The 23,724-nt window shown below is 58.6% G+C and overlaps 6 protein-coding genes and 1 pseudogene across 6 annotated transcripts, besides 2 other annotated features; all 7 read right to left on the minus strand.

The window, feature by feature from the left end:
- Positions 1 to 559: 559 nt before the first annotated feature.
- Positions 560 to 3,079, minus strand: LDBPK_365800 (aminopeptidase P1, putative; the record flags this gene model as incomplete). The annotated part of the gene is made up of 1 exon (XM_003865645.1): positions 560 to 3,079. One exon carries the CDS (start codon positions 3,077 to 3,079, stop codon positions 560 to 562), a length of 2,520 nt encoding a protein of 839 aa, XP_003865693.1.
- Positions 3,080 to 3,982: 903 nt separating this feature from the next.
- On the minus strand, positions 3,983 to 4,690 carry LDBPK_365810 (hypothetical protein, conserved; the record flags this gene model as incomplete). Its single annotated transcript, XM_003865646.1, has 1 exon — positions 3,983 to 4,690. The coding sequence occupies one exon, from the start codon at positions 4,688 to 4,690 to the stop codon at positions 3,983 to 3,985; it is 708 nt and encodes a 235-aa protein (XP_003865694.1).
- A 1,247-nt stretch (positions 4,691 to 5,937) lies between these two features.
- Positions 5,938 to 7,056, minus strand: LDBPK_365820 (hypothetical protein, conserved; the record flags this gene model as incomplete). Its single annotated transcript, XM_003865647.1, has 1 exon — positions 5,938 to 7,056. One exon carries the CDS (start codon positions 7,054 to 7,056, stop codon positions 5,938 to 5,940), a length of 1,119 nt encoding a protein of 372 aa, XP_003865695.1.
- A 1,411-nt stretch (positions 7,057 to 8,467) lies between these two features.
- LDBPK_365830 (G-actin binding protein, putative) lies at positions 8,468 to 9,283 on the minus strand (the record flags this gene model as incomplete). The annotated part of the gene is made up of 1 exon (XM_003865648.1): positions 8,468 to 9,283. One exon carries the CDS (start codon positions 9,281 to 9,283, stop codon positions 8,468 to 8,470), a length of 816 nt encoding a protein of 271 aa, XP_003865696.1.
- A 2,760-nt stretch (positions 9,284 to 12,043) lies between these two features.
- LDBPK_365840 lies at positions 12,044 to 12,547 on the minus strand (annotated as a pseudogene).
- Positions 12,044 to 12,547: a sequence feature.
- Positions 12,548 to 12,675: 128 nt separating this feature from the next.
- Positions 12,676 to 14,373, minus strand: LDBPK_365850 (hypothetical protein, conserved; the record flags this gene model as incomplete). The annotated part of the gene is made up of 1 exon (XM_003865649.1): positions 12,676 to 14,373. The coding sequence occupies one exon, from the start codon at positions 14,371 to 14,373 to the stop codon at positions 12,676 to 12,678; it is 1,698 nt and encodes a 565-aa protein (XP_003865697.1).
- Positions 14,374 to 16,665: 2,292 nt separating this feature from the next.
- Positions 16,666 to 16,689: a sequence feature (Short protein (LDBPK_365860, CBZ39022.1) was converted to a misc_feature.).
- A 2,259-nt stretch (positions 16,690 to 18,948) lies between these two features.
- On the minus strand, positions 18,949 to 22,251 carry LDBPK_365870 (isoleucyl-tRNA synthetase, putative; the record flags this gene model as incomplete). The annotated part of the gene is made up of 1 exon (XM_003865651.1): positions 18,949 to 22,251. One exon carries the CDS (start codon positions 22,249 to 22,251, stop codon positions 18,949 to 18,951), a length of 3,303 nt encoding a protein of 1,100 aa, XP_003865699.1.
- Positions 22,252 to 23,724: the final 1,473 nt, after the last annotated feature.

Raw genomic sequence — 23,724 nt, forward strand, 5'->3', positions numbered from 1 at the left:
AACAAAACAAACAAAAAAAGAGCAACGGCGCTCGCCTCGTGGTGGTGAAGTAAGGTCTAAGCGTTGTAGACACACGTCGCACTTCTCAATCCGCTTCCGACGACGCGAGATGCAGCGAAGCACCAACGGGAGTAGCACTGTGCCCGACAATATAGACACAGAGACACACACACACACACGCAGAGAAAAGGGAAGGCAGTGGATGATTAAAGGAGGAGCCTAGCACGCGGGCGGCCATGGAGCACCTTTCCTCCATCCGCTGGACGTGTGGTCAGAGCAGAAGAGCGGGCAGGGTTGGGTGGGGGAGGGGGGGGGGGTACAGAGCAAGTGCACTGCGGTTGGTGCGCTCCCGATGGCTGAGCAGCACACGCGCAAGAGCACGTACTCGCTCCATCTTATCCGCCGTGGCACAGAGGTGCCCCTTGACGGCCAAGTACGTCCAAGGGCCCTGCTGTGTCTCGCAATCAATGTCTTTTTTTTTTGCGATAGGTCGTGGTAGTGATGGTGTTGATGGTGAGGGGCTAACGTGATGTGTGCTGCCCATGTAAGCGGCACGCCTTCACTGCCGCATGACAGCTTCTATAAGCGCAATGTCCTTCGGGATAGTGGCTGTCAAGACGATGCTCGAGTACGGGTACCAGTCCGAGACTGCTGCGTGTGGCACTGGTGGCCCGTTTGAGTACGCTGGATTCGGAACAAATGTCTGCTGCTGTATGGCGCACACGTCCGTTTCCACGGAAGCCTTCGCCTTTGGTAACCCTTCCATAGCCACGCGCTGGGCAAACAGGAAGCGCAACACATTTTGCGTAGCGGCAGTCATGCATCCCCCCCATACTGTGGGCACATGCGCGTCGCACACAGACACTAGCAGGGAGGGCATCAACCCTGCGTCTCCGCTGCCGTGGTAGCGATGAAAGGCAGCGAGGGCGTGCTGGAGGTAGTCCCCACGGCTCCACGGACAGCGCACCAGAGGCTCTCCACCTTTGCATACATCGACGTCCTCGCCATCGGGGGAAGGCAAGACGAGAACGTCGTCTTCGATTTGCACGCCAACGCCACCGTGAAACGCGATCGGTAAGTGCGCCCTCTCGAGGCCGAAGAGGGCCGCTCTTTGTGCGCTCGGCACGTAGACGCCAGGCTCAACAGTGTGCATCATGCCCCCTTGCAGGATGCGCGGAGTCGGCCGCTGCCGCTGCGCGACCTCTTCCTTTGCCGCTGCCGTTGGGAGTGGCCGCGAAACGCTACTTAGCTCCTCATGGATGTCGAGGCCGAAGAAATGGCCGAACAAGTGAGCACAGAAGCAGGAGCGCACCAGGGCAAGCGGTACCTGCTGCTCCGGCGACGAGGTTGCAGTAGCCGACTCGTGGGGGCACGGGCTTGGCGTGGCTGACGAGGATGCTGCACGACGCACATCGACCCCAAGCAAGCAAAGCAACGCCCGCGTTTCGTCGATGTGCATCCGAGCCATGTCACGGACCGAAGCCCCAGGCTTCATGCACCGGAGCAGCTTGCGCTGAATCTGGAGCAATCCCTCGTACAGCGGCACGTACGAGGAGGGAAAGCGTGAACTGCCTATCGGCAGTGTCCGCGCGCAGTCCGTGGGGACGCCGTCCACCTCCACACCGGCGTCCACGCGCACAACGTCACCCGGTGCGGCCACACCGTCGTTGTCGGTGAAGTGGATTTCGCTGCCGCGCACGCCGCTTGCCACGACGGGGATGTACGCGCATCGTACCTGGGCAGCTGGCCCGGCGTGCGCGCTAATGTCGCACACGGCACGCTGAAACGCACAGTGCAGCGCGTGCTCCGACAGTGTCGCGGGGGCGCGGTACATGAGCTGCAGAAAAGCATCCTCTGTTGCGCGGGCACTGCGAAGGTGCTGCCGTAGCTGTGATGGGCCTTTGAACTGCCGGTACAGCCACGCGTATGCATCACTGCGACGAACGGGCAGGCAGAGCTGCATCGTGGCATCCGGCTCGCTGTCAGCGCTTGCGGATGCGGTGGCGACGGCAGCCGGAGAATCACGTCCTCGTAGGGGGCAGGGCACGCGGCCTCGCTTAGGTAGCGCATTGGCGGTGCTGGGCACAAGACCAGGGGTGTGACCCGCAACTGCCGAGTAGCGGAAGGCGACTACGCTGCAGGTCGGCTGCTGCCCTGGTGCTGCTGCGGTTGCAAGAGGGAGTGGACGTGGCAGGTGCACCACAAAGGGCATCGCGCTCAACGTGGAGAAGAAAGCCTCAAGTGGATGGCGAAAGACAGAGGTGCTGTCGGCTACATCCCGCGCTTTTGCGAGCCGCATCGATGCCGCTGGCTGGCGAAGGCGGTAGCCTCTTCCATCCCAGCGTAGCTGTTGCGGATACGCCGCGAACACTCTCGGCAGGACGCCCAGCGCAAGAAGCCTCCCTGCCTGCACCCCTTCTCCTCCTCCTCCTCCCGACAACGTTGATAGCTCGACGCCGCTGTGCTCTGCCCATTCCTTTACCTGCTGCTGTGCCATGTCTGTGATAAGCCGGCGAACCGCCGCGCAGACGGTGCCCACTTCGTTCGTCGTGACCACGTTCTCGTGCGTGCAAGGCGACAGCATACCACCATCAGCATCCGCGCAGAGAAGACGTTTGTACTGACTGAGCGGCACCGCCTCAGATCCCCACACCAGCGTCGCTGTGTCTGTCGTGACGGGCGGCACACAGAGGAGGGTTTGCGTGGGGATGCCCTTCATGCCCTTGGCAAAGGCCGCGATGGTGATCCGTACATCCTCGGTGATCGCCGACGAAGGCGGGGCGAGCTGACGCCGCATCGGGACGCGCATGCCAAACAGGTGGTACCACAAGGAGTCTTGACGATGCGGCCACAGGATATCGTGGCTGTATAGCGATTCATCGGCGGCGGGAAGAAGAACAATCGAATTATCTGGGAGGCACTCCAGGAACCGCCTGCGCCGGTCCGCGTACTCCTGCGCGCTCACTTCTTCAGCTACTGCGGCTGAGCCACCGACCCAGCGCGTCGAGCCCAACGTGAGCGGCACACTATGCCTTTGCGCTGGTGCGGTACACCATGCTCGACGAAGTCGACGAAGCATGTGGGCTGCGATCGTTTTTCGAAAACACTCCACCTCCAGACAGATGCGTCCGCGTCGTTGCTGAGGGAGAGGGCGGGTGGGAGGGGAAGCGTGGCTCGTCCTTCGACTGTCGTGCCGCACGGCCAACAGAAGGAGGGCCACACGGTGTACGGCCGGGGCGACAGACGAAGCAGAGCGCGTCCCCAACCACGACACAACAAAAGGACCAAGAGGAGAGCCGCGGGTCAGAGAAAATGTGAGAGAGGCGAGAAGCGTCTGATGTGATGTCTGTACTGCACCACGCGCGCAGAAGCCGAGTGCGACTCAAACGAACAAAAAAATACACCAAAGAGCCGAACGGTGCCGTTCCGACTTCGTCATCTTGTGCGGTGCCTAAGATGAACGGCAGTCGTTGCGTTTTTCGCGTCGTCCGTCGACGCTTTAGCGCAGCATTTTTCTGCTTCGCCAATTTTTCCTGTACATGCCTCCATGCGAGAGGGGGCCGGGTAGGACGGGAGACGCACCGCACATACACCGCTAGTTGCTTTTCCACAGCGACGTCCCTCCCGACAAAGCAAAAAAAAAAATATCGAAACAACGACCTGCACAAAGGACGGGAGGGGGGGGGGAAATCTCGGAGACAAGGCGACCGAGAGAAAACGAAAGAAGACAGCGAATCACGGTAACGCGCTCAACTGCTGCCGCGACGTTCTTGTGGAGCGCCAGGAGGCGCCTCAACGGTAAGTGTCTCGACATCAAGGACGCTAGCCGCGCCCAGCCATACTAGAATTCACGCCGATTTTGCCCCTCCTCCGATTCGACCCCGCAATCATGGGCCCTATGTAGTGATCGGTTTCTCTTGTTGTTTTGCGTTTGTGTGCGTGTGTGTGTGTGTGAGGGATGGGGGGGGGAGGAAAAGGGGACTTATGCAATTTTCTGCTTTACAAAGTACCGCTTCAGATACTTCTCCGACCACAAGGTGAGCCCCACGGCGATGGCGATGTTCAGCAGCACACTAAAGACGCAAACGCAAAAGGCGGAGTTGACCGTCTTGTCGAAGAAGTACCGCCGCGTCTGGTACATGCGGAGCTCGTCCACGGTTGTCTCTACGGACAAGTTCAACATGCGCAGGCGGTCGGCGTAGTCGGCCATCTCTGGCGGCTTGTCCACCACGAAGGCCCCGTCCTCTACCTTGGGCGGCTCGACGATGTCGTTGGCCGCGCTGAAGGACATCTCGAAGCGCATGGCGGGCTTCTTGAGGGGAAGCAGAAAGCACATCTTATAGATGCCGGTCTTCTCGGCGTAGAAGAGTATCTGCGAGATGTCGCCGAAGGTGTCGATGGTTTCTGATAAAGGGATCTCCGGCCCGCGCTTGAGCGGCTCGCTACTGGGGCCGTACAGCTTTGTAGTAATGCCAGCCAGGCGCGGATCGATGCAGCGGTGATGAAATGTCACCGGCACTGGGTCACTCTGCGGATCGCGGTAGGCGTGGTAGTCAGCGCAGAACTCCTTTCCTGGCAGCAGCTTCGCGTACACGCCAGCGTGCACGGAGGTGGCCGCGACGACGCGTGCGCACAGCGCGCAGAGCAGGCACACAGTCACCAGCACCAGGACACGCGATGCGGCCATCATTACAGACGTGAGCGCGCGTGTCGGATTAGGAGCGTCCGCGCAAAACGCGTGGTAGACCCTATCGCCTTTGCGAAATGCTTAAGTGCAAAACCGCTGGTCGACGTCGGTGTGCCGGAAAAGGGAGCGTGTATCAGGGCCGTTTTGCCTCCCGTCAAATATCCTCAACGATGAAGAGCGATGACAGCGCGCACGGCGTCGTGAGCAGTGAATCTTAGAACTGTGATTGGGAAAGGTGGTGACGGCTTGTGTGCGCGTAAGTTGACGAGCAACAGCAAAAAGCAAGAAAAGGTGCACACACATACATGTGTATATGCACGTATGCATACAAAAGAGACATGGTGGATTCGAATAGGTAGCGGGAGATGGCTGCGGTGCGGAGTCACTGCAGCGCTTGCCAAGCACAGTGCGACCAGGTGGAACAATAAAGCACAGGAGGACAGAGAATAAGAGAGGGCGGCAAGCCGCCGTATCCACCACGGAGGGATTCAGCGGACCCGAGGGTTGTGAACGGAGAAACAGGCGATGCTCTTTTTCGAAAAGACGATCCTCGGGCCGAGAGAGCATCATGCAACATTCTCTGCGGTTTGCTTGTGCGCTCAACACGCAGACTTCTCTTTGGTCTTGTGTTTTTGTGTACGCATATGTGTGTGTGTGTGTGTGTGTGTGTGTGTGCGGGTGGCTGGCTGGGGTATGCGTGTGTGTCTTCGGAATCATCCGAGAAGCAACCCAGCCTGATCACTTCCACCCTCTTCCTCCTCGCACCTGTGCAAACAATCACGCCAACGTCAGCGGCAATGGCGGCGACAACTTGCAATACGCCGACACAGAAGGGCAAGAGCACGACGGAAATCAGAGCGAATCCTCTTGTCACAATGCACACTCCAGACGCCCCCTCCTCCATCCCCTCCTCCTTCCACAAAAAGAAGAGAGGGAGAGCAAGAAAACAAACAAACCCAGCGCATCAACAAAGGCACTGTTGGGTATGCGTATGCGTACGTGTATACGTATACACATATATATATATATATTTATAGAGAGAGGTAAACAGATGATAACGGGCACAGCAAAGACAAAAGCAGCAAGAAAAAACAACAACAACAAAAAAGGTGGAGGGGGTGGGTGGCCGCATAAAAGACACGCAGCCCCACCACAGGACATCCGCAGCTGCACAGCCCTTCTCCGGGGGGTGCGCAAACAACAACACACCCGAGCCGATGGTCGCTTCTCTACCGCCTCAAGTCCGGAAGCTACCACCATCGCGAAAAAGCCTGTGCAATCCGGTCTGCAGTGGTGCTACCACCCTCTTCTTTCACCGCCCGCTGCTGCCTGATGCGCGCCGCCAGGGAGTTATTCCTCGGATCACTGTACACCATTACGGAATTAAACAGGTTCGAGGCGAAGTTCTTTGCGCTCTGCACATAGGACGGCCGCTTGTTTTGCTGATCGTAGAAGAAACTGCCGTTAAGGCTCTGATTACCGGCATCGCTACCTTGGTAGCGCATCCGCTCGGCGCTGGTCAGTAAGTTCTCGTAGCCGGCCTCCGTCAGCATGTTCTGCAGCGGTGCCTGGGCGAAGGCGGAGAGGAAGACGCGAATTTGGTGGGCACTCGCCGTAATGGTGTACGACACAACTCCGCGAGTTGTCTGCAGGATCTCCTCGATGTGCGACGTGTCCGTCATCGCATCCAGCGCCGGGATCTCCAGCACAATCGAGAGAGGGCAGTCTTTGCCGACGCCGCGGATGACCTCCGACGGCCGAAGCGCGGGGTCTGTCATGCGCCGCGTCAGGTGAGAGCTAGAGCTGGCCATCTCAAAGCCAGTGCCACCAGAGATGACGGAGAGCTGATCAAAGTCGCCGACCGCCTCGGCGTGACCATCGCCCATAATTGTGTCGTATTCGCGGACGGCGTTTGACAAGTCTGGCAGCTCCGAGGAGCTACCGGCGTCCGGGAGCGGGGTGGGGCACAGCGGCACCGCACCAGCGGACGCGACCCCGGCATCCTGCTCCGCCCGGCGCGCCACCGCCTCGCGCGGGTCGCCGCAGCGGAAGGCCGGCGCCAGGAGATCGAGTGTTTTGTTGGACAGGTCGTACAGTTCCGGGTCGTCGTACCGGGCCCCATCGTAGATCTCGACTACACCGTCAACAAGGTCGTGGTCGTTACCGAGAAGCTCGAGGTTCTCGTGGTGCTCGGCCAGGAGGTAGACCGCCTCCAGAGAAAGCTTGCGGATCTGGCGGTCTTTGCTACGGAGGAAACGGGAAAGAGTCGGAAGCGTGTTACGGCGCGCAACGGTGGGCCGCGAATCGTAGTTCTGCAGCAGCGCGTGAAAGCGTCGCACTAGCGAGAGTTCGGTGTTGATAGTCGCCATGGCTGCAGGTGCGCAGAGGCAAACACCGGTGAAATGCTAAGTGAAACCAAATAAGCTGTATAGCGCGTCTTCGAGTGTTATGTGAGCGAATCAAGAAGGTGAAGACGTTATGGCGACGGGATGAAGGAAAAAGACCCGCCAGCGATGCGTCACTTCCGCGACGGATAAATAGTTGCTGCCGTCGACTCAGAGACGTCAACACGTGCGCGTACCAACTTTCCCACGCAAACACCTGTTTCTGTTCTTGCGCTTCTTCACGATATCGATGCGTGCGTGCGCGTGCTTGCAATCCCATGAGGAGCAGGCGAGCAGGGAGAAAGGTGAGGGGGCTTGAAAAGAACAGCAAACAAGCGGAAAGGGGGTGGGTGGGGAAGAAGGAGAAACAAACAACCAACGCAAAACGGGGTCTCTATAGGAAAACGGAACCACAACAAGAAGGGGTAAATGATATACCACACCACCGCTCCAATGACGATAGCACTACAACACAACACAGAGTCACGCGTACCTGTGTGGGGAAGCGACGGAGAGCGTCAGTCAGAATGCAGCGGTAAAACGGAGCCCGGCTAAACGTCGTGCGATACGTGTAGCTGTCCGTGCGCGTGAGAGGTAAAGGGCGAAGAAGAGAAAGGAGAGGGGTGGGTGGACCAAGATGAGGAGCCAGACTCAGAGAAACGAGGGGGCCAGTCCGTGGGCGGAACAGCTTCCACGAAGCAGCTCGGGGCGCGCTTCCCGCTTCTCTTTTTTTTTTCTCGCTTGGGCAGCCATGCAACGTGAGGCGCGAGGATGGCAGATGGACGGAGAGCGCAAACACGAAAACCCCAAAGCGCCAACACCAAAAGAGGATTAAGACGAGATGCGTGAGCATGGCAAGCGGTAGAAGGACGGCCATACCAGCAACACAGGCGGTGGATAAGGGAGGAGCAGGTGCGCATGACACGCGGCGCCGTTCGGACGTGAGCGTCTGCGCGTGTGCGTGCTTTTACTAGCGGCCTCGGGCGGTAATCGCACATCGCCGTGACGCGGAGAAGCAGCGGCCGGGAGGGAGACGTGTCGGGACCATGCAAACAAAGTAAACACGACAGCTCATGCGGTGGTCTGCTTTTTGTTTTCTGTTTCTTTTTTTTTTTCAGTGTCCCCTTTCAACCCTTGTGAGTCTGGGGCGGAGAGGGGCGTCTGGGTGGTAGTGCAGCACGCTGACGTAACGAACACGAGAGAAGTGGAAAAGGAGTGATGGAAGCGCATGGTAGCTTCTGTAACACCGCTGAGCATGGGTACAGAAACCAAAGAGAGCAAAAACACAGCAACAGCACGTGCAGCCACCATACCCCGCATAATGCGCCTGGAGTAGGCATCGGAAATAACCGAAAGTGTACACACAAGAAGGGGAGGCGGCGGTGGCGGTGATTGCTTAGAAGGATTCACTTGGCTTCGTACAGAGCTTGTGGCCTCCCTTGCCGTCCGGAACGATGCGCGTGACGAACTGCTCCGGAATGGCACGCTCAACAATGTCCTCGTCCTTCTCCGAGGGGAAGAGAACGTTGACGGTGGAGCTGCACGCCGTGACGATCTCGGTGTTGCGCGCCTCATCTTTGTCCAGCAAGTATACGTTCACACTCGTCGAGCGCTCAATGTCGATGGTTGGCGCCGCCTGCGCCACTTGCACGTCGACGTCAGCGCAGCTGAGCACCTCGAGCGAGGACACGATGACCTGCAGAGCCACCTGCACCTTGGTGCAGTTGACGATACTCACGGAATTAACCTTGTTGGTGATCGTGATGTAGGCGTGATGGCAATTCTCGATACGAACGGCGTGGCGCATCTCTGCCTTGTCGAGCTCCAACTGCAGCTGCTCCGCTGGACTGCCGGCTTGGTACTTGACGACCCACCGCTTGTCCCCCTCTAACGTCAGCACCGGCGGCTGCGCCGCCTCCTCTCCGGTGGTGCGCTCGGTTTGCTGCTGTGCGCGACGACGTTCCTCGGCGGCTGCTTTTTTGTGCTCCAGCTCACTCATGTCGACTTCACCATGCCGAACGTTCTGTTTGTACATCTTTTGGTCATCCGTCACGTGACGCAGACGCGCGGTGATGTTGTCACCGCCTTGGCAGATCTCTGCAAAGACGGCGGCGGCAGCACCGCCAACGCTGGCGCTGGGCCCTCCGGCGTTGGCCGGCGGCGGCGGCGGTGGAGGCGGAGGCGGTGGAGGCGGTGGCGGTGGGACCGGCATTGCTGTTGATCACCTTCACCGGTGAGTGTAGGTTAGCGGTGCGAGTTGAAAAGGAAATAGGAGATACTATAATGAGTACTTCACATAGACTACGCAACACTGAGAAGAGGAAGAAATCAGAGAGAGGGAGGGGAGGGGGCGTCAAGGCCACTGCGAGAATGAGCACGACAAAAGATTTCTTCGGTAGGAGTGTTGGCGTACGGGGAGTAGCCGTGAATTGGAGAGGAGATGATACGGAGGTTGAGGGAGGGATCACAAAGGTTGATGGCGGTGGGTAGGGGAAGCCCCCGGCACATTGCTGGCTCGTGTGGGCGTAGAGGTGTGCCCCACGCTGCTTTTCACTTGAAAAAAAAAAACAATGGAGTTTGCGGAGCCCTCGCCCCTCCTTTCGGGCTCTCACCAGCTCTTCCCCTGGTGGCGCATCAGACGTACACCGGCACCGCAAGGCTGTGAGCGTGTGCGCTGTGCTTTGTTTCGCTTACCTGCGGACGTGGTCTGACAAACTATCGCTAGTCGTGCTGGACGCACACGACCCCTGTGCCCATAACGGAGTACAGGCGCTCACGCGCGCATACCCAAGACAGGAGGAGGCCAAGGGGAGGGGGAGGAAACAAAAACGCACAGCCGACAAGCGGCGGCACACGTATGCGCCACAATGCGAAAAAAAAAACCCAAAACGTCAACAGTTGCGTCACGAGTGACCAAGTGCCTTCGCGGGAAAAAAGTGGATGTGTGGACTGTGCAGGCATTGACCGTGGCGGCTCACCAGCTCCGTCGCCGCTGCTAAAGACCTTTGCTCTACTTCGCGTTTGCTTGCTCCACTGGTAAGAAGAAACGAGACAGCGTGTCGGGGGTGCGTTTTTTTGTTGTGTGTGAAGAGTCTTATGCGGGCGCGTGGGGGTGCTGCTGCACTGCGTGAGGCGCCCTACACACTTCGCCCGAGAATCTCTGCAGATCGTTGAACACGACACTTTTCGCAGTCACCCACACCGCGCTTGTGAGGGCCACGAGGGGGTTCATCAAGAAGCATACTTGAGCCGGCGCTATGACCACGGCGTAAAGTGCTCGCATCGGCGTACCGTTCTACATTCCCGATGCGAGAGGAACGATACTGCGCGTCTTCAGTGCCGCTTCTATGGCGGTGCTGCCGGACACAAGGCCAGCGCCTTCAAGCTCTACAGTGTAGAGCTGGCTGTGTGACTTGTCGTCGTCCACGCGCCTCTCCGCAGCCTCGCTGATGATGTCCGCCTCATCAGCGGGCACGCTGTCCTCCTCCTCGTCTTCCTCTTTCGCTGCTTCAGCGCTCGACGTCCTATACTGCCACTGCCGCCTCTCTGCATCAAGAAGCAGCTCTCGCGGCGCGTCCTTGACGATGGAAAGGGTGTACAACTCTACCGTGAGCGGGTCCATCACACCGGTATCCGCGCCCTTGACGGGGGTGGTGCGCACCGACTGCTTCGCCGCAAAACGTACCCGCGCCGCCGCTGCCATAGCAGTGCTGAGGAGCCGATAGCGCAATGGCGCCTTGCTGCGAACGTCTGCGTTCGTGAAGTCATTCAGAAGGGTCGGAGAGGGTGACCCCGAGGCAGCGCTGCATCTCTGCCGGGCACCTGAAAAAGCGTTTTGCGGCAGAGGTCAGCAGCCGCAGCCGAAACGCCGCAGAGTCCTTGAAGTGTGTGTGTCGAGGAACAGCTCCAACGGGCACGAGGCGCCTATAGTGTACTGGTGCAAGTCGTCCCACAGTCAGAGGAGCGCCGGCCGCCTTTTATCGTCGGCGAGCGGTGCCTCCTTGTAGCACTGGACGATGGTCAGTAACAGAGGGCGGCCAGCGTCAAGATGCAAGTGCTTCCGTGGCGCGTCCGTGAGCACCGTGAGCGTGGCATCAAGATGCAAAGGCGTGACTGCAGGGCATCACGACGCCGGCCTTGTGGGGCTCGAGGTGCTCACCCAGCAGGTTCATCATTTCAAACATCCCCTTCTCGCTAGTGTGTGTGTGTGGGGGGGGGAGAAGAGGTGTACTCGATCCACGGGTGGTGCACCTGAATCTGCTCCCACTCGTTCGTGAGTCGCCGCCGGCCCAACAAATGGTACGGCAGCGCGCTGTTCACCATGAATGGAAGATGCTGGTTTGCACCGAGGCTCCTGCGTCGCCCCACTCTGGTGCACCGCAAGCAGCAACTCAAGTGCCTTGCAGCTCACTTGCACGCCGGGGTCGGACGGAAAGCGCAGGGCGTACTCGAAGCACTTGTGTTCCTAGGAGTCACGGGGGGAGCGATTGAATCTGTGAAAGAGACAGCGCACGGCTGCCTTGCGCACACACAGGCCGCGTAGCCCGCCCTAGCCTTTTCGGGAAGCGGCAAAGGCTACTCGAGTACGCTGCCCACGCGCATCGCCCACAAGGCGCGGGGCGCCGACCCACGCATCATCGGACTCTGACCACTGCACTCTTTCACAAGTACGTTGATGGCCAGCACCGCCAGGCTCTCTTTTTGCTTCAACGTTGTGGTGAGGCAGAGGTGAACCATAGTTTTGTCCTCGAGATCATTTCTGCAGCAGGAGATGATTGCTTCCGCGAACAGCACGGCGGTGTCCATGCTGCCCGCCATGAGTGCTGTCACCTTCCTCAGCGCCATCTGCTTTGAGTTGTTGTCGCCGGTCTGCATTGACTCGCGCCAGCATGCTCTGATCTCCTCCATATGCCCCCTTCCCCTCATCTACACTGTGCGGTGGGGTGGAACGGACTAACGGTTGTGGCGTTCATCACGACACGTGGACCTTTTTGTGTTTAGCTTGCGGTGATGGTGCACCCCTGCCTACTTGGGAGTGGGGGGGGGGGGAGAAGTAGGCGTGTCTCACGGAGAGGCGCCTGGTGAGCGTCGTTGCAGCTATACAAACGCGTGTCCGAGTTCCAGTGATGATGTCGGCGCCGCGGCGGGGGTTGGCCCTCAAATAATTCCGTGGAGGAGAAAAGTAGAAGGGGAGTTCCTGCTTGTGTAGGTCTGCGTGTGGGTGATGAAGGTCGCTTAATGAGTCACCACTGGGGAGGCGATAGGTCCTCGAGAAGACGTAGCCGCCACCGCCACCGCCACCACACCTGAGAGCTCTGCGACCATGCTCCCGGCTCGGCAAAATCCAACGATGGATGGGCGGCGGGGTGGCGGCGACAGTGTGGCACCGACGCCGTCCTCTTCCCCTTATCCAGTTACTTTTGCCTGTTCCCCGCCGCCGCCGTTTAAACGCGGCGGTGCAGACGTGCGTGTGCATGTCTGCACGCACCTCTGCGATGCGGCGTTTACGTTATGCGACGTTTTCGACACCGGCGCGAAACAAAAAAATAGCCGAATCGGAAAGGTGCGGCGGAGTGCCGTGCACCACCCCGTGCGCAGCGCCTCTCAATCTGCACTGTTTGCTTTGATCAGGTCAGCCGTCACATGATCGTAGTAGGCGACACGATCGGACGGCACGGCGTTGTCCTCGCCGCCGTCCACGAACACCCCTCTGCCCGACAGCGTCGTGCTCCATGCAAAAACATTGGAGAGAAGGATCTGTGGAAGTTCCATGCATTCGGTGAGCTTCGCTGCACGCAAGAGCTGATGTGACACGGCGAAGACAAATTCTTGTGCCTCTCGTGCAAGGTCCTCGCAACCGGCAGGCGAGTGCCTCCCGCGGCTCTCGTGCACCGCTGTCGTCAGCTCCGCCACTGCCGTGACGGCGATCAGGTCGGATAGAAATGCCACAACGTCTGCGCGGCGGTGCACTGTAGTCGCCGTCGCGGTCAGCGCTTCAAGAAGCAAAAAGAGGGGGCACTCCAGCCCAAGGGCGAGGGAGCTGAGCTCCTCATCCGCCGCAATCATGGCAGCCACGCCACCAGTGTCGGCATCGGCCGCTGTCGCGTCAACGCGTCCCTCTCCGGACGCCGGGGTCCGTGACCGCGCAGCGAACGCCTTCTTCAACGATCTTGCGCGCCTGTGAAAACGACTTGTTGTGGTGGAGGTGCTATACAGAGAAGCACGCAGCGCCTTTGTTACAGCCATTGTCGATGGCTGCTGCTGGTGCCCAAAGCGATGAAGCGCGACGAGCAGCTGCAGTAAATCCGCCACAGAGTAGAGGCGCAGCTGTGAGTAGAGGAGGCCACGCCTGCCGCGTGCGCCATCGTGCACGGCGCAACTCGTCACCACATCGAGGACGGCTTCCTCGACGATACCGAGCGAGGACATTGTGTAGAGCATCGCAGGAAGGGGAAGCGGTGATGCGCTAGGCGCCCGCGATATCCCCTTCACCCCCTTATTCGCCGCTTCCAGATCGTGATCGCCTACAGTGGTACCCGCCACAGAGGGAGTGGAGCTGCCGTCTCGCGCGGCAGCCGCATCGGCCGCAGTCTCTGCCAAGGCAAACAGCTGCCGACGAATTTCGTTCATCACCTGCACCAGCAGCTGTCCATCTTCCACGTTGGCGCTGTCGTACAGTCGCAGAAACAAAACTAAATCAGAGAGGGCAAAGTCGGCCGCTGCCGTCATCCGCGGGCCACGAGGAGGCACGACAGGGCTGCCGCTCACCACCGGCACAACGCGGAAGCGCTGACGCGACGCAGGGTTCGCAGAGTCGCCACCACTCGTCTTCGCAGGGGGAGGAAGAAGGCCACGGAGAGGCCCTAGCACATCGCGCCTGGCACTAAACTCGGCAAACCCTTTCGCGGCAGCAGGGGACAGGGAGGATTGCGAGTAGCCGACGGTGGTGAGCTCATGAAGCAGCTCCTGTGCGCGTTGCACCAACGGGTTGCTGGTGTGCAAGATATCCGGCGGAGGCGAGTGGAGACCGCTGATCGGGGGCTGATTTAGGTTCTGCCCTACGGAGGGGCTTGACGGTGCGTCCTCAGCTGGCGATTTTCTGGCAGGCTTCGGTGGCGGTGGGGCGCGCGTCGGTAAGGCGCACACTGTCACGGTCTCTCCTCCCTTCGCCGCCCCAGTCAAGCAGTGAGGAGGTGCAGCATCGAGGGCTCGCACGCGTCGCTTGCCAAGGTACCGCCCGGCACTGGCTTGCCCACGGAAGTACCTTGGCGTCCACAAACGGTAAGGCGTGCGTGCTAGCATATGAATGCGTAGATGTGTGCTGTCCCTTCTCAAAAAAAAACAAAATCGGCCCCGCTATTGCTGGACCAGGGGAGGGGAGAGGAGCGAGAGACGAGCGCAGAGAGGGCGATGAGGGTTTGTGGCATAGTGGATGCGTCAAAAAGATATGAGCGAGGACAGGGAGGTTTCGCTTTCAGGTGGCGCACCCGCACTCGCAAAGCAGCCGGCGCGCGTCTGCCACCCACACATGGAAACGTACGACAGCGGTTGCGCGTGACGCAGAGGGGCGGGCGAAAGGGAGGAGGAGGACCACGGCATGCGGTACGTCGATGCTGTTTTACGCGCTTGGCGTCCATGGCTCACCGAGCGCACCCGCGCATAGGAACGCGCTCAAACAGAGCAAGAGAAGGCACAGCGAAGGGGTAGTGGTGGAGGTGAGGACATCAGCAGACGACGGACTCACGGCAAAACGTTGACGCTACTCTCCAGCTCCAACCCCCTTCCGCATCGCATCCGGCATTGGTATAATGCAGCCTACATTAATAAAGTGGCAGCTTAACCGAAAGGGGTGCCGAGGACACACACAAACACGAACACTGACAAAAAAAAACGAAAGAGGGAAAGAAAAACGACAAGAGCCACGACAGCATCATCCACTCTGACAAGGTCGCCACGAAACACGCGCCCACGCAGTCCGGGGCAGCGGTTGTTTACTCTAGCTGCTTCTCACTCTCGTACAAGTGACGGCTCAGCGAAATGTGATCGACATCGCACAGGAGCACCGTCTCCAGCTTTCCTGTGCCCGCCATCTTCATCACCAGGTATCCGTTCTCCTTGTTCTTTTTCGGCTTCATAGGGAAGACGATGTTGCCCTCGGCGTTGCGCGGCTTCTTCTCCTTGCGCTTCTTCGCCAGCCGCTTCGCCGTTGTCAGGGCGAGTTCAACGCTGCCAACGCTGTTGGTGAGCAGCGTCTTTACGAGACCGACTGCGCCGCGGTTCCACCGCACGTTAACGCCGAGGAGGTGCTTGCGGTTGTACATGCAAAACGCACTAGGAACATCAATCTTCTCAAGGTCACCTGTGATGAGGCGGTGGTCGAGCAGGTACACTAAATCCCACGTACGCAGCACGTCCACGACGCCAGCTACGTTGCTTCGCTGCTCTTCGGTGAGGAAGACAGCGGCAGAGGCGGACGTGGGTGTTAAAGGGCGAGAGACCCGCATGAACGGCAGCCAGGATGACCACCACGACGCCGCTGCGACGTCGTTCAGTGCCTCCAGATCTATGTTACCGCGGATAGCATGCGAGGCAAAGACGCCGAACGTATCGAGGGTGAAAACGTACTTCTTAGCCTTGACTGTCGAGGGGTCCAGCTTGACACGCGGATGCGTGAACACGACGACGGGAACGACACACTTGCCGCACACCTTGTGGATGGACTTGTCGGAGTACCATGTGGCGCGCTTGCCGTTGGCGCCCGTGTCTTGACCGAACAGAACCGCATCCGACTGCACGAGATGCGAGTCTGGCAGCTCTACACGACGCGCGTTTTCAATGTAGCGGCGCAGTGCGGCAGCCTTCTCCACGTTATCTTCCTGCACATCCTCAAACTCCAGCGTGTCCATCCGTTTGCGATTGCGGCACTGGTACCAACGCGGACCGTTGCTCCACACAAAGCCTTGCCAGTTCTTCACCTCGACGACGAGGATGATAGGGCCGACCGCGACGACGTCGATTTCGCGGTTGTGCCCGACACGCGCGACAGCCACACGTCGCCGCAGAAAAACATCTGTCCACCCCGCCTTGCGCAGGACCGCCTCCACCTTTTCTTCGGCCTGCATGGACCGCAGGAAGTTCTGCTGTTCGTGCGTCAACAAATCCTCGCGGCGAAGTTGCGATCGAGCCTGTGCACGCAACGTTTCGCGATAGACATTACGGCTGAGGCCAAAGGCTACCGCGCAGAGCAGCACCGTTGTCATGCCTAGGAGGATGTAGACTGTGTCGTCCAGCAGAGAAAGCACGGCGTTCATGACGTGTGCGCCTGCGCCCGAGGGCAGAGAGGACTCAGCAACGCAGGTGCACGGTGGCAGCAAGAGGTGCCGATAAGCTGCGACGAAGCACCAGCACAAGCGCGTCGCCAGCGGTGCTCCGTACTTTGACGGCGTGCGACGAAAGAAAAGGTGGATGTCAGCAGAGGGAAGGCGACAGGTGGGAGAGAAGATGAGAATAGCAGCGAAGAAATGGGTGATTAAAAAAAAAAAAAGACATCTTCTGTGAAGAGCTTACGTCACGAACTACGACAAGGCAAATGGGCTACCGGTCTCGGCAGATCCGCATCCTTGCATTGCGTAGAGTGTGTCGCAAACAAGCCTTGCGGCAAAGCCCCCATTTACCCTCTTAAGTCATAACGGCACCACTAAAAAGACGCACCTCTTTTTGTGTGTGTGTGTGTGTGTGTGTGTGTTCCCCTCTGGAAACACCGTCGTCCGCGCTTCACACGCGTTGGCGCCGAGACGCGTTGTTGTCGCCAGCCTGCATTCCCTTGATTGTCGCTTTTTTTCCCACAGCGCGCACTCGGTAACCTCTTCTTTTGATCGCCTGATTCTCACAGGGGCGAAGGGGAAAAGCATGCGACACTATTATGCTCTCGTCCGTGCGTTCACCTCCCCGCTCTCCCCCTTTCCTACTACGCACACCAACCTGCAAATATATATATATAATAATAATAATAATAAGCACTTGAGGTGTGGAGGAGGAGGAGAGGAGAGGAGAGAACAGAGAGAGGATCACGATAATTATCACCAAACGTCATGCATACAACACAAGAGACCACCACCACTACCTCCGGGCCAACAACAAACATCCTACACATTCCATTCCACCTTGAATATCTTTTTTTTTTGCGTGCGACATTTCCACTTTAGGCTATCAGCGAGCGCGCCACACCGCTCATTACGTTCTGCAAGCCGCACAAGGACCGAAAGGGATGAGAAGCACCACTGCAACGGCGAGGACGTGCCCTTGCACCGCTATCCTCGACGACTGCAGCGGCTCCTCCTCATGAGCGTTCGACAACGACCCAGCGTCCACAGAAAGACGCACACAACAACAAACAAGCAGCACGAAGACAACGGCACAACGATCGTGTCATCAGAGGCAATCCGAGGAGGAGAATTAGGGAGCGGGGAGGTGGGGGGGGGGACAGAGAGGGGACACCAGAAAAAAACCCGAAAAGTTTGTTTCTTCCTCTTCTTGAGTTCGAGTGAGCAGCAGGCGTATGTAAGCGAGTGTAACCTTCTAGCAGACCTCTAACGATAAAGATGGTGTGAAGATGAGTGGGCGGCTTTTCCATTAGATGGCAACATAGAAAACCGAAAGAAACAAAAAACATTATGAAAAAGGCGACAGGGCGAAGATACGCAGACGTACTGGTTCCTCACCACATGGTCATGAGCGCGCGCACAGACACAATCGATCTCCAGCGGGGGACACGTTGCCCCCTCAGCGCATCACAGAGTGGTAGTGGTCATGTTTTGATGTGTGCTACAGTACTCGTTACTTTAACCGATGCACGTGCTACGGAGGTAACGGCACACTGCGTTTCCTTAAAATGTTAACACTGAAACGGAAAGGAAAAGCGGCAAAGAAGAGAATCATAGTAAAAGCGAATCGGACAACGACGACGTTCACGCGTGCCCGCCTGCACTGCGCCGTGACTTGGCCGCAGTTGATTTTATGGACGCTCCCTTTTCTACATGTATTGGAGCGGATCAGAGGTCTGACTGGTGGCGATGGCTGGCGATTCGCTTCACAATATGTGCCGATTTCTTTCTCGTTCTTTCTCCCTTTTTCGCCATCTGGTTCTCCACAGGGAACAGAAAAAAAAGAAGACGAGGTCACTCTGAGCACAGACACACACACGCGCACGCACGCACGCACGCAAAGAACACAAACACTACAAAAAAAAAGGAAACGAGAAACAAAAATATAAGAACTCGAGCTGACCGCGTCAGAAATGCACAACACCTACGGACAGAGGCGAGGGAACGGAGCGTGTTTGTGAGTCTGTCTCTGTGTGCGTGTGCGTGTGTGTGTCTGTGTGGCGTGCGCGCACGCTTGAGAGTTTGTCAGAGCTTAGGTGGAGCACAGAGAGAAAACAACAAAAGAAAAGGCTTTTTAAAAAGAAGACGAGAGACGGCGGAGTGAATAGGGAAAAATCACCGAGTCTCTGCTTCCGAGTTAGTTAACCACAGAGGTGGGCCACATCCACACCAGCAACACAAACACGAAAACGACAAGATATGATCATAATTGTAAGACGTAAAGGGTCATACGAGCAAACAACAAAGACAGAATGCGCGTTTGTGGGGTGGGAGGGAGGGTGGGTAGGTGAGTGAGTGGGGCAGTAGAAGACTCATGAAGGAAATGGTTGGCGTGACAGCAGCTACCGGACACGGCGAGGTCGTCTCTATGCTCAACGAAGAGACGAACCTCCTCTTGGATGTGGGTGCGTGTCGGGGGGGGGGGGGCTCGGTATCCACTTTGGCGGCCAATGCCGCAGGGCCTGCATCCCACCCACCCTCTTCATACGGCACTTTAAGCCTTGGGCTTGGTGAAGACGAGGCGCACCGCCACCCCCGAGATGTTATTGTCCTCCTCCGCGACGAGCTCGGCGTCGCTAGGCTTCTGGTCCATCGTCGTCCACACGCCCCTCAGTGTCTGATTAATCTGGTCCTTAGAGTGGAGGATGGACGCCGTCAGATCCGCCTCCTCCGCCTCAAAGTACACATCCACCTCGTCCGTCACCACTAGCCTCGCCTTCTTACGCAGCTGCTGTACGCGGTTCACGAACTCACGCGCGCGCCACGAGTCAATCAGTTCCTGATCCTGGCGCTTGTCAACCAGCACAACGACGTCGTTGTCAGTGTTGCTCTGGAAGTCGGCAATGCCCTCCTTTACCTGGCGCAGCACCTTCACGTCCTCGATGGTCAGCTCCTTGCCGACGACGACGCCCTTCTTGTCGTGCAGGAACTTGGCCACCTCATTCTGCGTCATGGCCTGGATACCCTTGCGGATCGCGGGCATCTCCTTGCGGTACTTCTTGCCAAGCACCTCGAAGTTTGCGTCCAGCTTCGTCTCCAGGTAATTCTCGCCACTCGACATCACAATCTCGAACGCGTTCACCTCATCCTTGATGTAGCCCGCCACCTTGCGCACGTCGTCGATGTACTGCTGGTCCGGGTGAACAATGACAACCTGACGCACCGGCCGCTTGATCGGAATGACCATCTGATCGCGCAACACACGCACCAAATCCACAATGTTCATCATGCGGGACATGGCGCGCTCCAGCTCCGGGTCGTCCAAGGAGGTATCCTCGTCGGGGATCATGAGGTAGTGCACGGAGTCCACTTGCTCGTTCGCCGGGAGGAGGGGCTTGATCTGCTGGTAAAGCATTTCTGCCACAAAGGGGGCGATGTGGCCCACAATGCGGGACACCGAGAAGAGGAGGTACAGCATCGTCGACAGCGCCTGCGAGCGGTCCTCGCTGTCCGTGGCGTTCTTCATGCGGCGGCGGTTCATGCGCACGTACCAGTTGGACAGGTCACCGACGAAACGCAGAATGCCGGGGACGACGTTGTACAGGTGGTACAGCCGCATCTCCGCCTTCACGTAGCGCAGCAGACTCTGGCACGAGGCGAGAATCCAGCGGTCCATCTCGTTTGTGCTGCGAACCTGCAGCGACACCTGACCACCGGCCGCAGTGCAGTAGTTTGTGTTCGAGATGAAGAACTTCGCGGCGTTGAACAGAGGCAGAAGGATGTCCTTGACCACGGCCTTCACACCTGCTTCGCGGAAGCGCAGCGGCTCGGCGCGCACAACCGGGGAGCTAATCATGTACATGCGCAGGGCATCCGCGCCGTACGTGTCGATCACCACCTTCGGCTCAGGGTAGTTCTTGAGGCGCTTGCTCATCTTCTTACCGTCCTCGGCGAGCACGAGCCCGCTGACGGCGACGTTGCGGAAAGGGGAGACGTCGAAGAGGGCAACGCCGAGCACGAGAAGGGTGTAGAACCAGCCGCGCGTCTGGTCCAAGCCCTCCGACACAAAGTCGGCCGGAAACAGGCTCTTGAACTTCTCCTGGTTCTCGAAAGGGAAGTGCTCCTGGGCGTACGGCATCGAGCCGGACTCGAACCAGCAGTCAAACACCATCGGCACACGCTTCAGCGGCGGCATGCCAGGCCGCTTACTTGGGATCGTGATATCGTCGACGAACTGGCGGTGGATGTCGGTGATGCCGGTGACGCCGGAGAGCTCCTCGAGCTGCTTGATGCTGCTGATGCACACAACCTCCTCCCAGTCCTCGCTGTGCCAGACCGGCATCGGCGTGCCCCAGTAACGGTTGCGTGACACGTTCCAGTCACGCGCCTCGGCGAGCCAGTTGGAGAAGCGGCGGGTCTTGACAAAATCAGGTACCCAGTACGTCTTGTCGTTGCACTCGATGAGGCGGTCGCGGAAGGCCTCGACGTTGACAAACCACGACTCGACAGCCTTGTAGATGAGGGGGGTGTCGCTGCGCCAGCAGAAGGGGTAGCTGTGCACAATCGACGCCTTGTGAAAGAGGTGCCCTTTCGTCTCGAGCGCTTTGATAATCTCCGGATCCGCCGCCTTGACGTACTTGCCGGCGAAATCCGTCACCTCGCTCGTGAACATGCCGTTCTCGTCGACCGGGCAGACGAACTTGCCGCCCTTCTCGAAGATGCCGGCGTCGAGGCACGCCTGGTAATCATCCTCACCGAAAGCGGGGGCCTGGTGCACGATACCTGTACCAGCGTCTGTCGTCACGTAGGTACCGGAGATGACGCGGAAGGCCGTGGCGCTCATGGACGACTCAAAGTACGGGAAAAGTGGCACGTACTTCTCGCCCACTAGCTGCGCGCCCTTGACTTTCTCGACGACCGTGTACGGCGCGGCATCGGCCTCCGCGGCGTTGTCCACGTCCTTCGCCTTGGAGGCCTTCTTGCTGTCCTTCTTCGGGTACACCTCCGCCAGGCGGGCCTCTGCGAGCCAGTAGTGTCGCTTCGACTTGTTGTCCAGCACCTTCACGTAGTCCAGCTCGGGGTGCACGCACAAACTGAGGTTGCTCGGCAACGTCCACGGCGTGGTGGTCCAGGCCAGGAAGTATGTGTTGGGGTCGGCGCGGGCCTGGAAGGCGACCGTCACGGCGAGGTCGCTGACTTCCTTGTAGTTGGAGTTAGCCTCGAAGTTGCTCAGCGGCGTCGTGCAGGCGGTCGAGTACGGCATCACGCGAAAGCCGCGGTACACCATCTTCTTCTCCCACAGCTGCGAGAAAACCCACCAGATACTCTCCATGTATGTGAGGTGCATCGTCTTGTAGTCGTTGTCAAAGTCGATCCAGCGGCCAACGCGCTCGACGGTCTTCCTCCATTCGTCCACGTAGCGGGTGACGATCTTCTTGCACTCGTCGTTATACTTGTCAATGCCGAGCTTCGCCACGTCGTGAGACGTCTTGATGCCGAGCATCTTGTCGATCTCGTACTCCACCGGCAGACCGTGGCAGTCCCAGCCGAAGCGACGGATGACGTGGTGGTTCGTCTGGTAGGCGAAGCGAGTGACCATGTCCTTGATGGTGCCAGCCAAGATGTGGCCGTAGTGCGGCAGGCCAGTCGCGAACGGTGGGCCGTCGTAGAAGCTGAACGGCTGGCGGCCCTCGGAGAGCTTCATGGAAGTGCGGAAGCAATCCTTCTCCCGCCACATCGCCAGCACCTCCTCCTCCATCTTCGAGAAGTCGAGCACATCGGGATAGTTCGTCACCGGTACGCCCTGCTGCCCCGCTGGGGGGTCTTGCTGCTGCTGCTGCTGACCTTCGCCCGCCATGTGAGACGACAACGTCGGTTGTGCGAGAGACGAGGAGGAATTCGGGGACGGCGGATAGAGAGAGTGGCGGGCGGTGAAGTCGGGGTTTTGGCTGTTAGCGTTAGGTGTAGCTTGACTGTCGTCGGTGCGGAGCGTGCTGCTCGGCGCGGTCGATGGCGGATGTGAAGCAGAGGGAGGGGGAGAAGGGGACGAGGCGGAGGGAGCAGTCGCAAAAGCTGAAGTTGCCGTGCACTTCAAAGGCCTTCTGTGTGAGTAGATGACCGTGCGGGCTGCAGTGGGATAAGGGTTACTACTTTTCCCGCTCTTCTTCCTTAGCCTCGCCGCCGTGCAGGCCAAGACACCACAACCGTAGCCTCTCGCGAGGTGTGTGCTGCTACGAAGCATTCAACGCCTGCCACACCGCACGCGCGCGCCCCTAGATTTCGTGTGCGCCTCTGTGTGGGCCCGCGACGCAGACGACACGCACGTAAAAAAAAAAAAAGGACTGCTCTCCTCACAAACGTGCCGTTTCGAATCTCCAAACTGAGAAGGGGAGCCGCAGTCGTACAGCGGCACAACAACAAAGAAGCTTCAACACCAGCGAAGACAGGAAAGGCAGGGGAAGGATAAACACAAACGCACACAAAGACACACACACACACACACAACGCACGCTCGCCGCAGTTGCCCCAGATGCGTTGCTTGTGTCCGTTTTGTTGGCGTTTGACCTGAACAGAAACAGCGACCACCGTAAAAACAAACAAGACAAAAGAAGACAAAACAAAAAAGAGCGACAACCGAATGCGATAGGTTTACTCTGTTGGCTGTGCGATAGTCATTAGGTAAGCACATGAAAGTGCGTGTGTGGGTGGGTGGGTGTTTCGTTCCGTCGCTCGTCCAGCGCGTGAGGCAGAGCAGAGCAGAGGAGAGGCCGTTTTCACCAAGGATTCAGTGCACACTCGTCGCGCCATCATTGTGCAGCCATCGAGAGAGATAGAGAGAGAAGGAGGGAGGGTGAGGAGAAAGTGTGTGCCACAGAGAGCGATGGGAAGTCCGTGGACAAACGTGTGCACGTGTGTGGGGCTACTCCCGTGCTTTTGGAAGAGCAAGAATAGCAGCGGTGGAGATGCTGACACTCGCCGCCGACGTTATGCACCTTTTGGCTGCATCGCGCTGTCTTCTCCCTCCTCCCTCTTCTTTCGACACCGCTGCCAAATCGCCACTCCGGGCGTGATGCTGAGGCGCCTCCGCCAGTCCCTCGATCTGCAAGGCGAAAGGCGGGGTGAAGGGAAGGAGGAGACACAGTCCTGCCTTCGTTTTTTCGCTTCGCTCGTTCACCCCCTCCAATTTCACGGGCGCCAGAGAAAAAGTCGGGGAGAAGACAAGGCAAGCAAGAGCAGCAGCGGCAGTGAACCCCCCCCCCCAACAGAAACAAAGAGAGAAGCAGCCTTGTGGCAGTTTACACGGACGTCACGGCAGCGAGCAGACATCATC

The sequence above is a fragment of the Leishmania donovani genome, chromosome 36 (genome assembly GCF_000227135.1).
Source record: "Leishmania donovani BPK282A1 complete genome, chromosome 36".
Classification (NCBI taxonomy): Eukaryota; Euglenozoa; class Kinetoplastea; order Trypanosomatida; family Trypanosomatidae; genus Leishmania; species Leishmania donovani.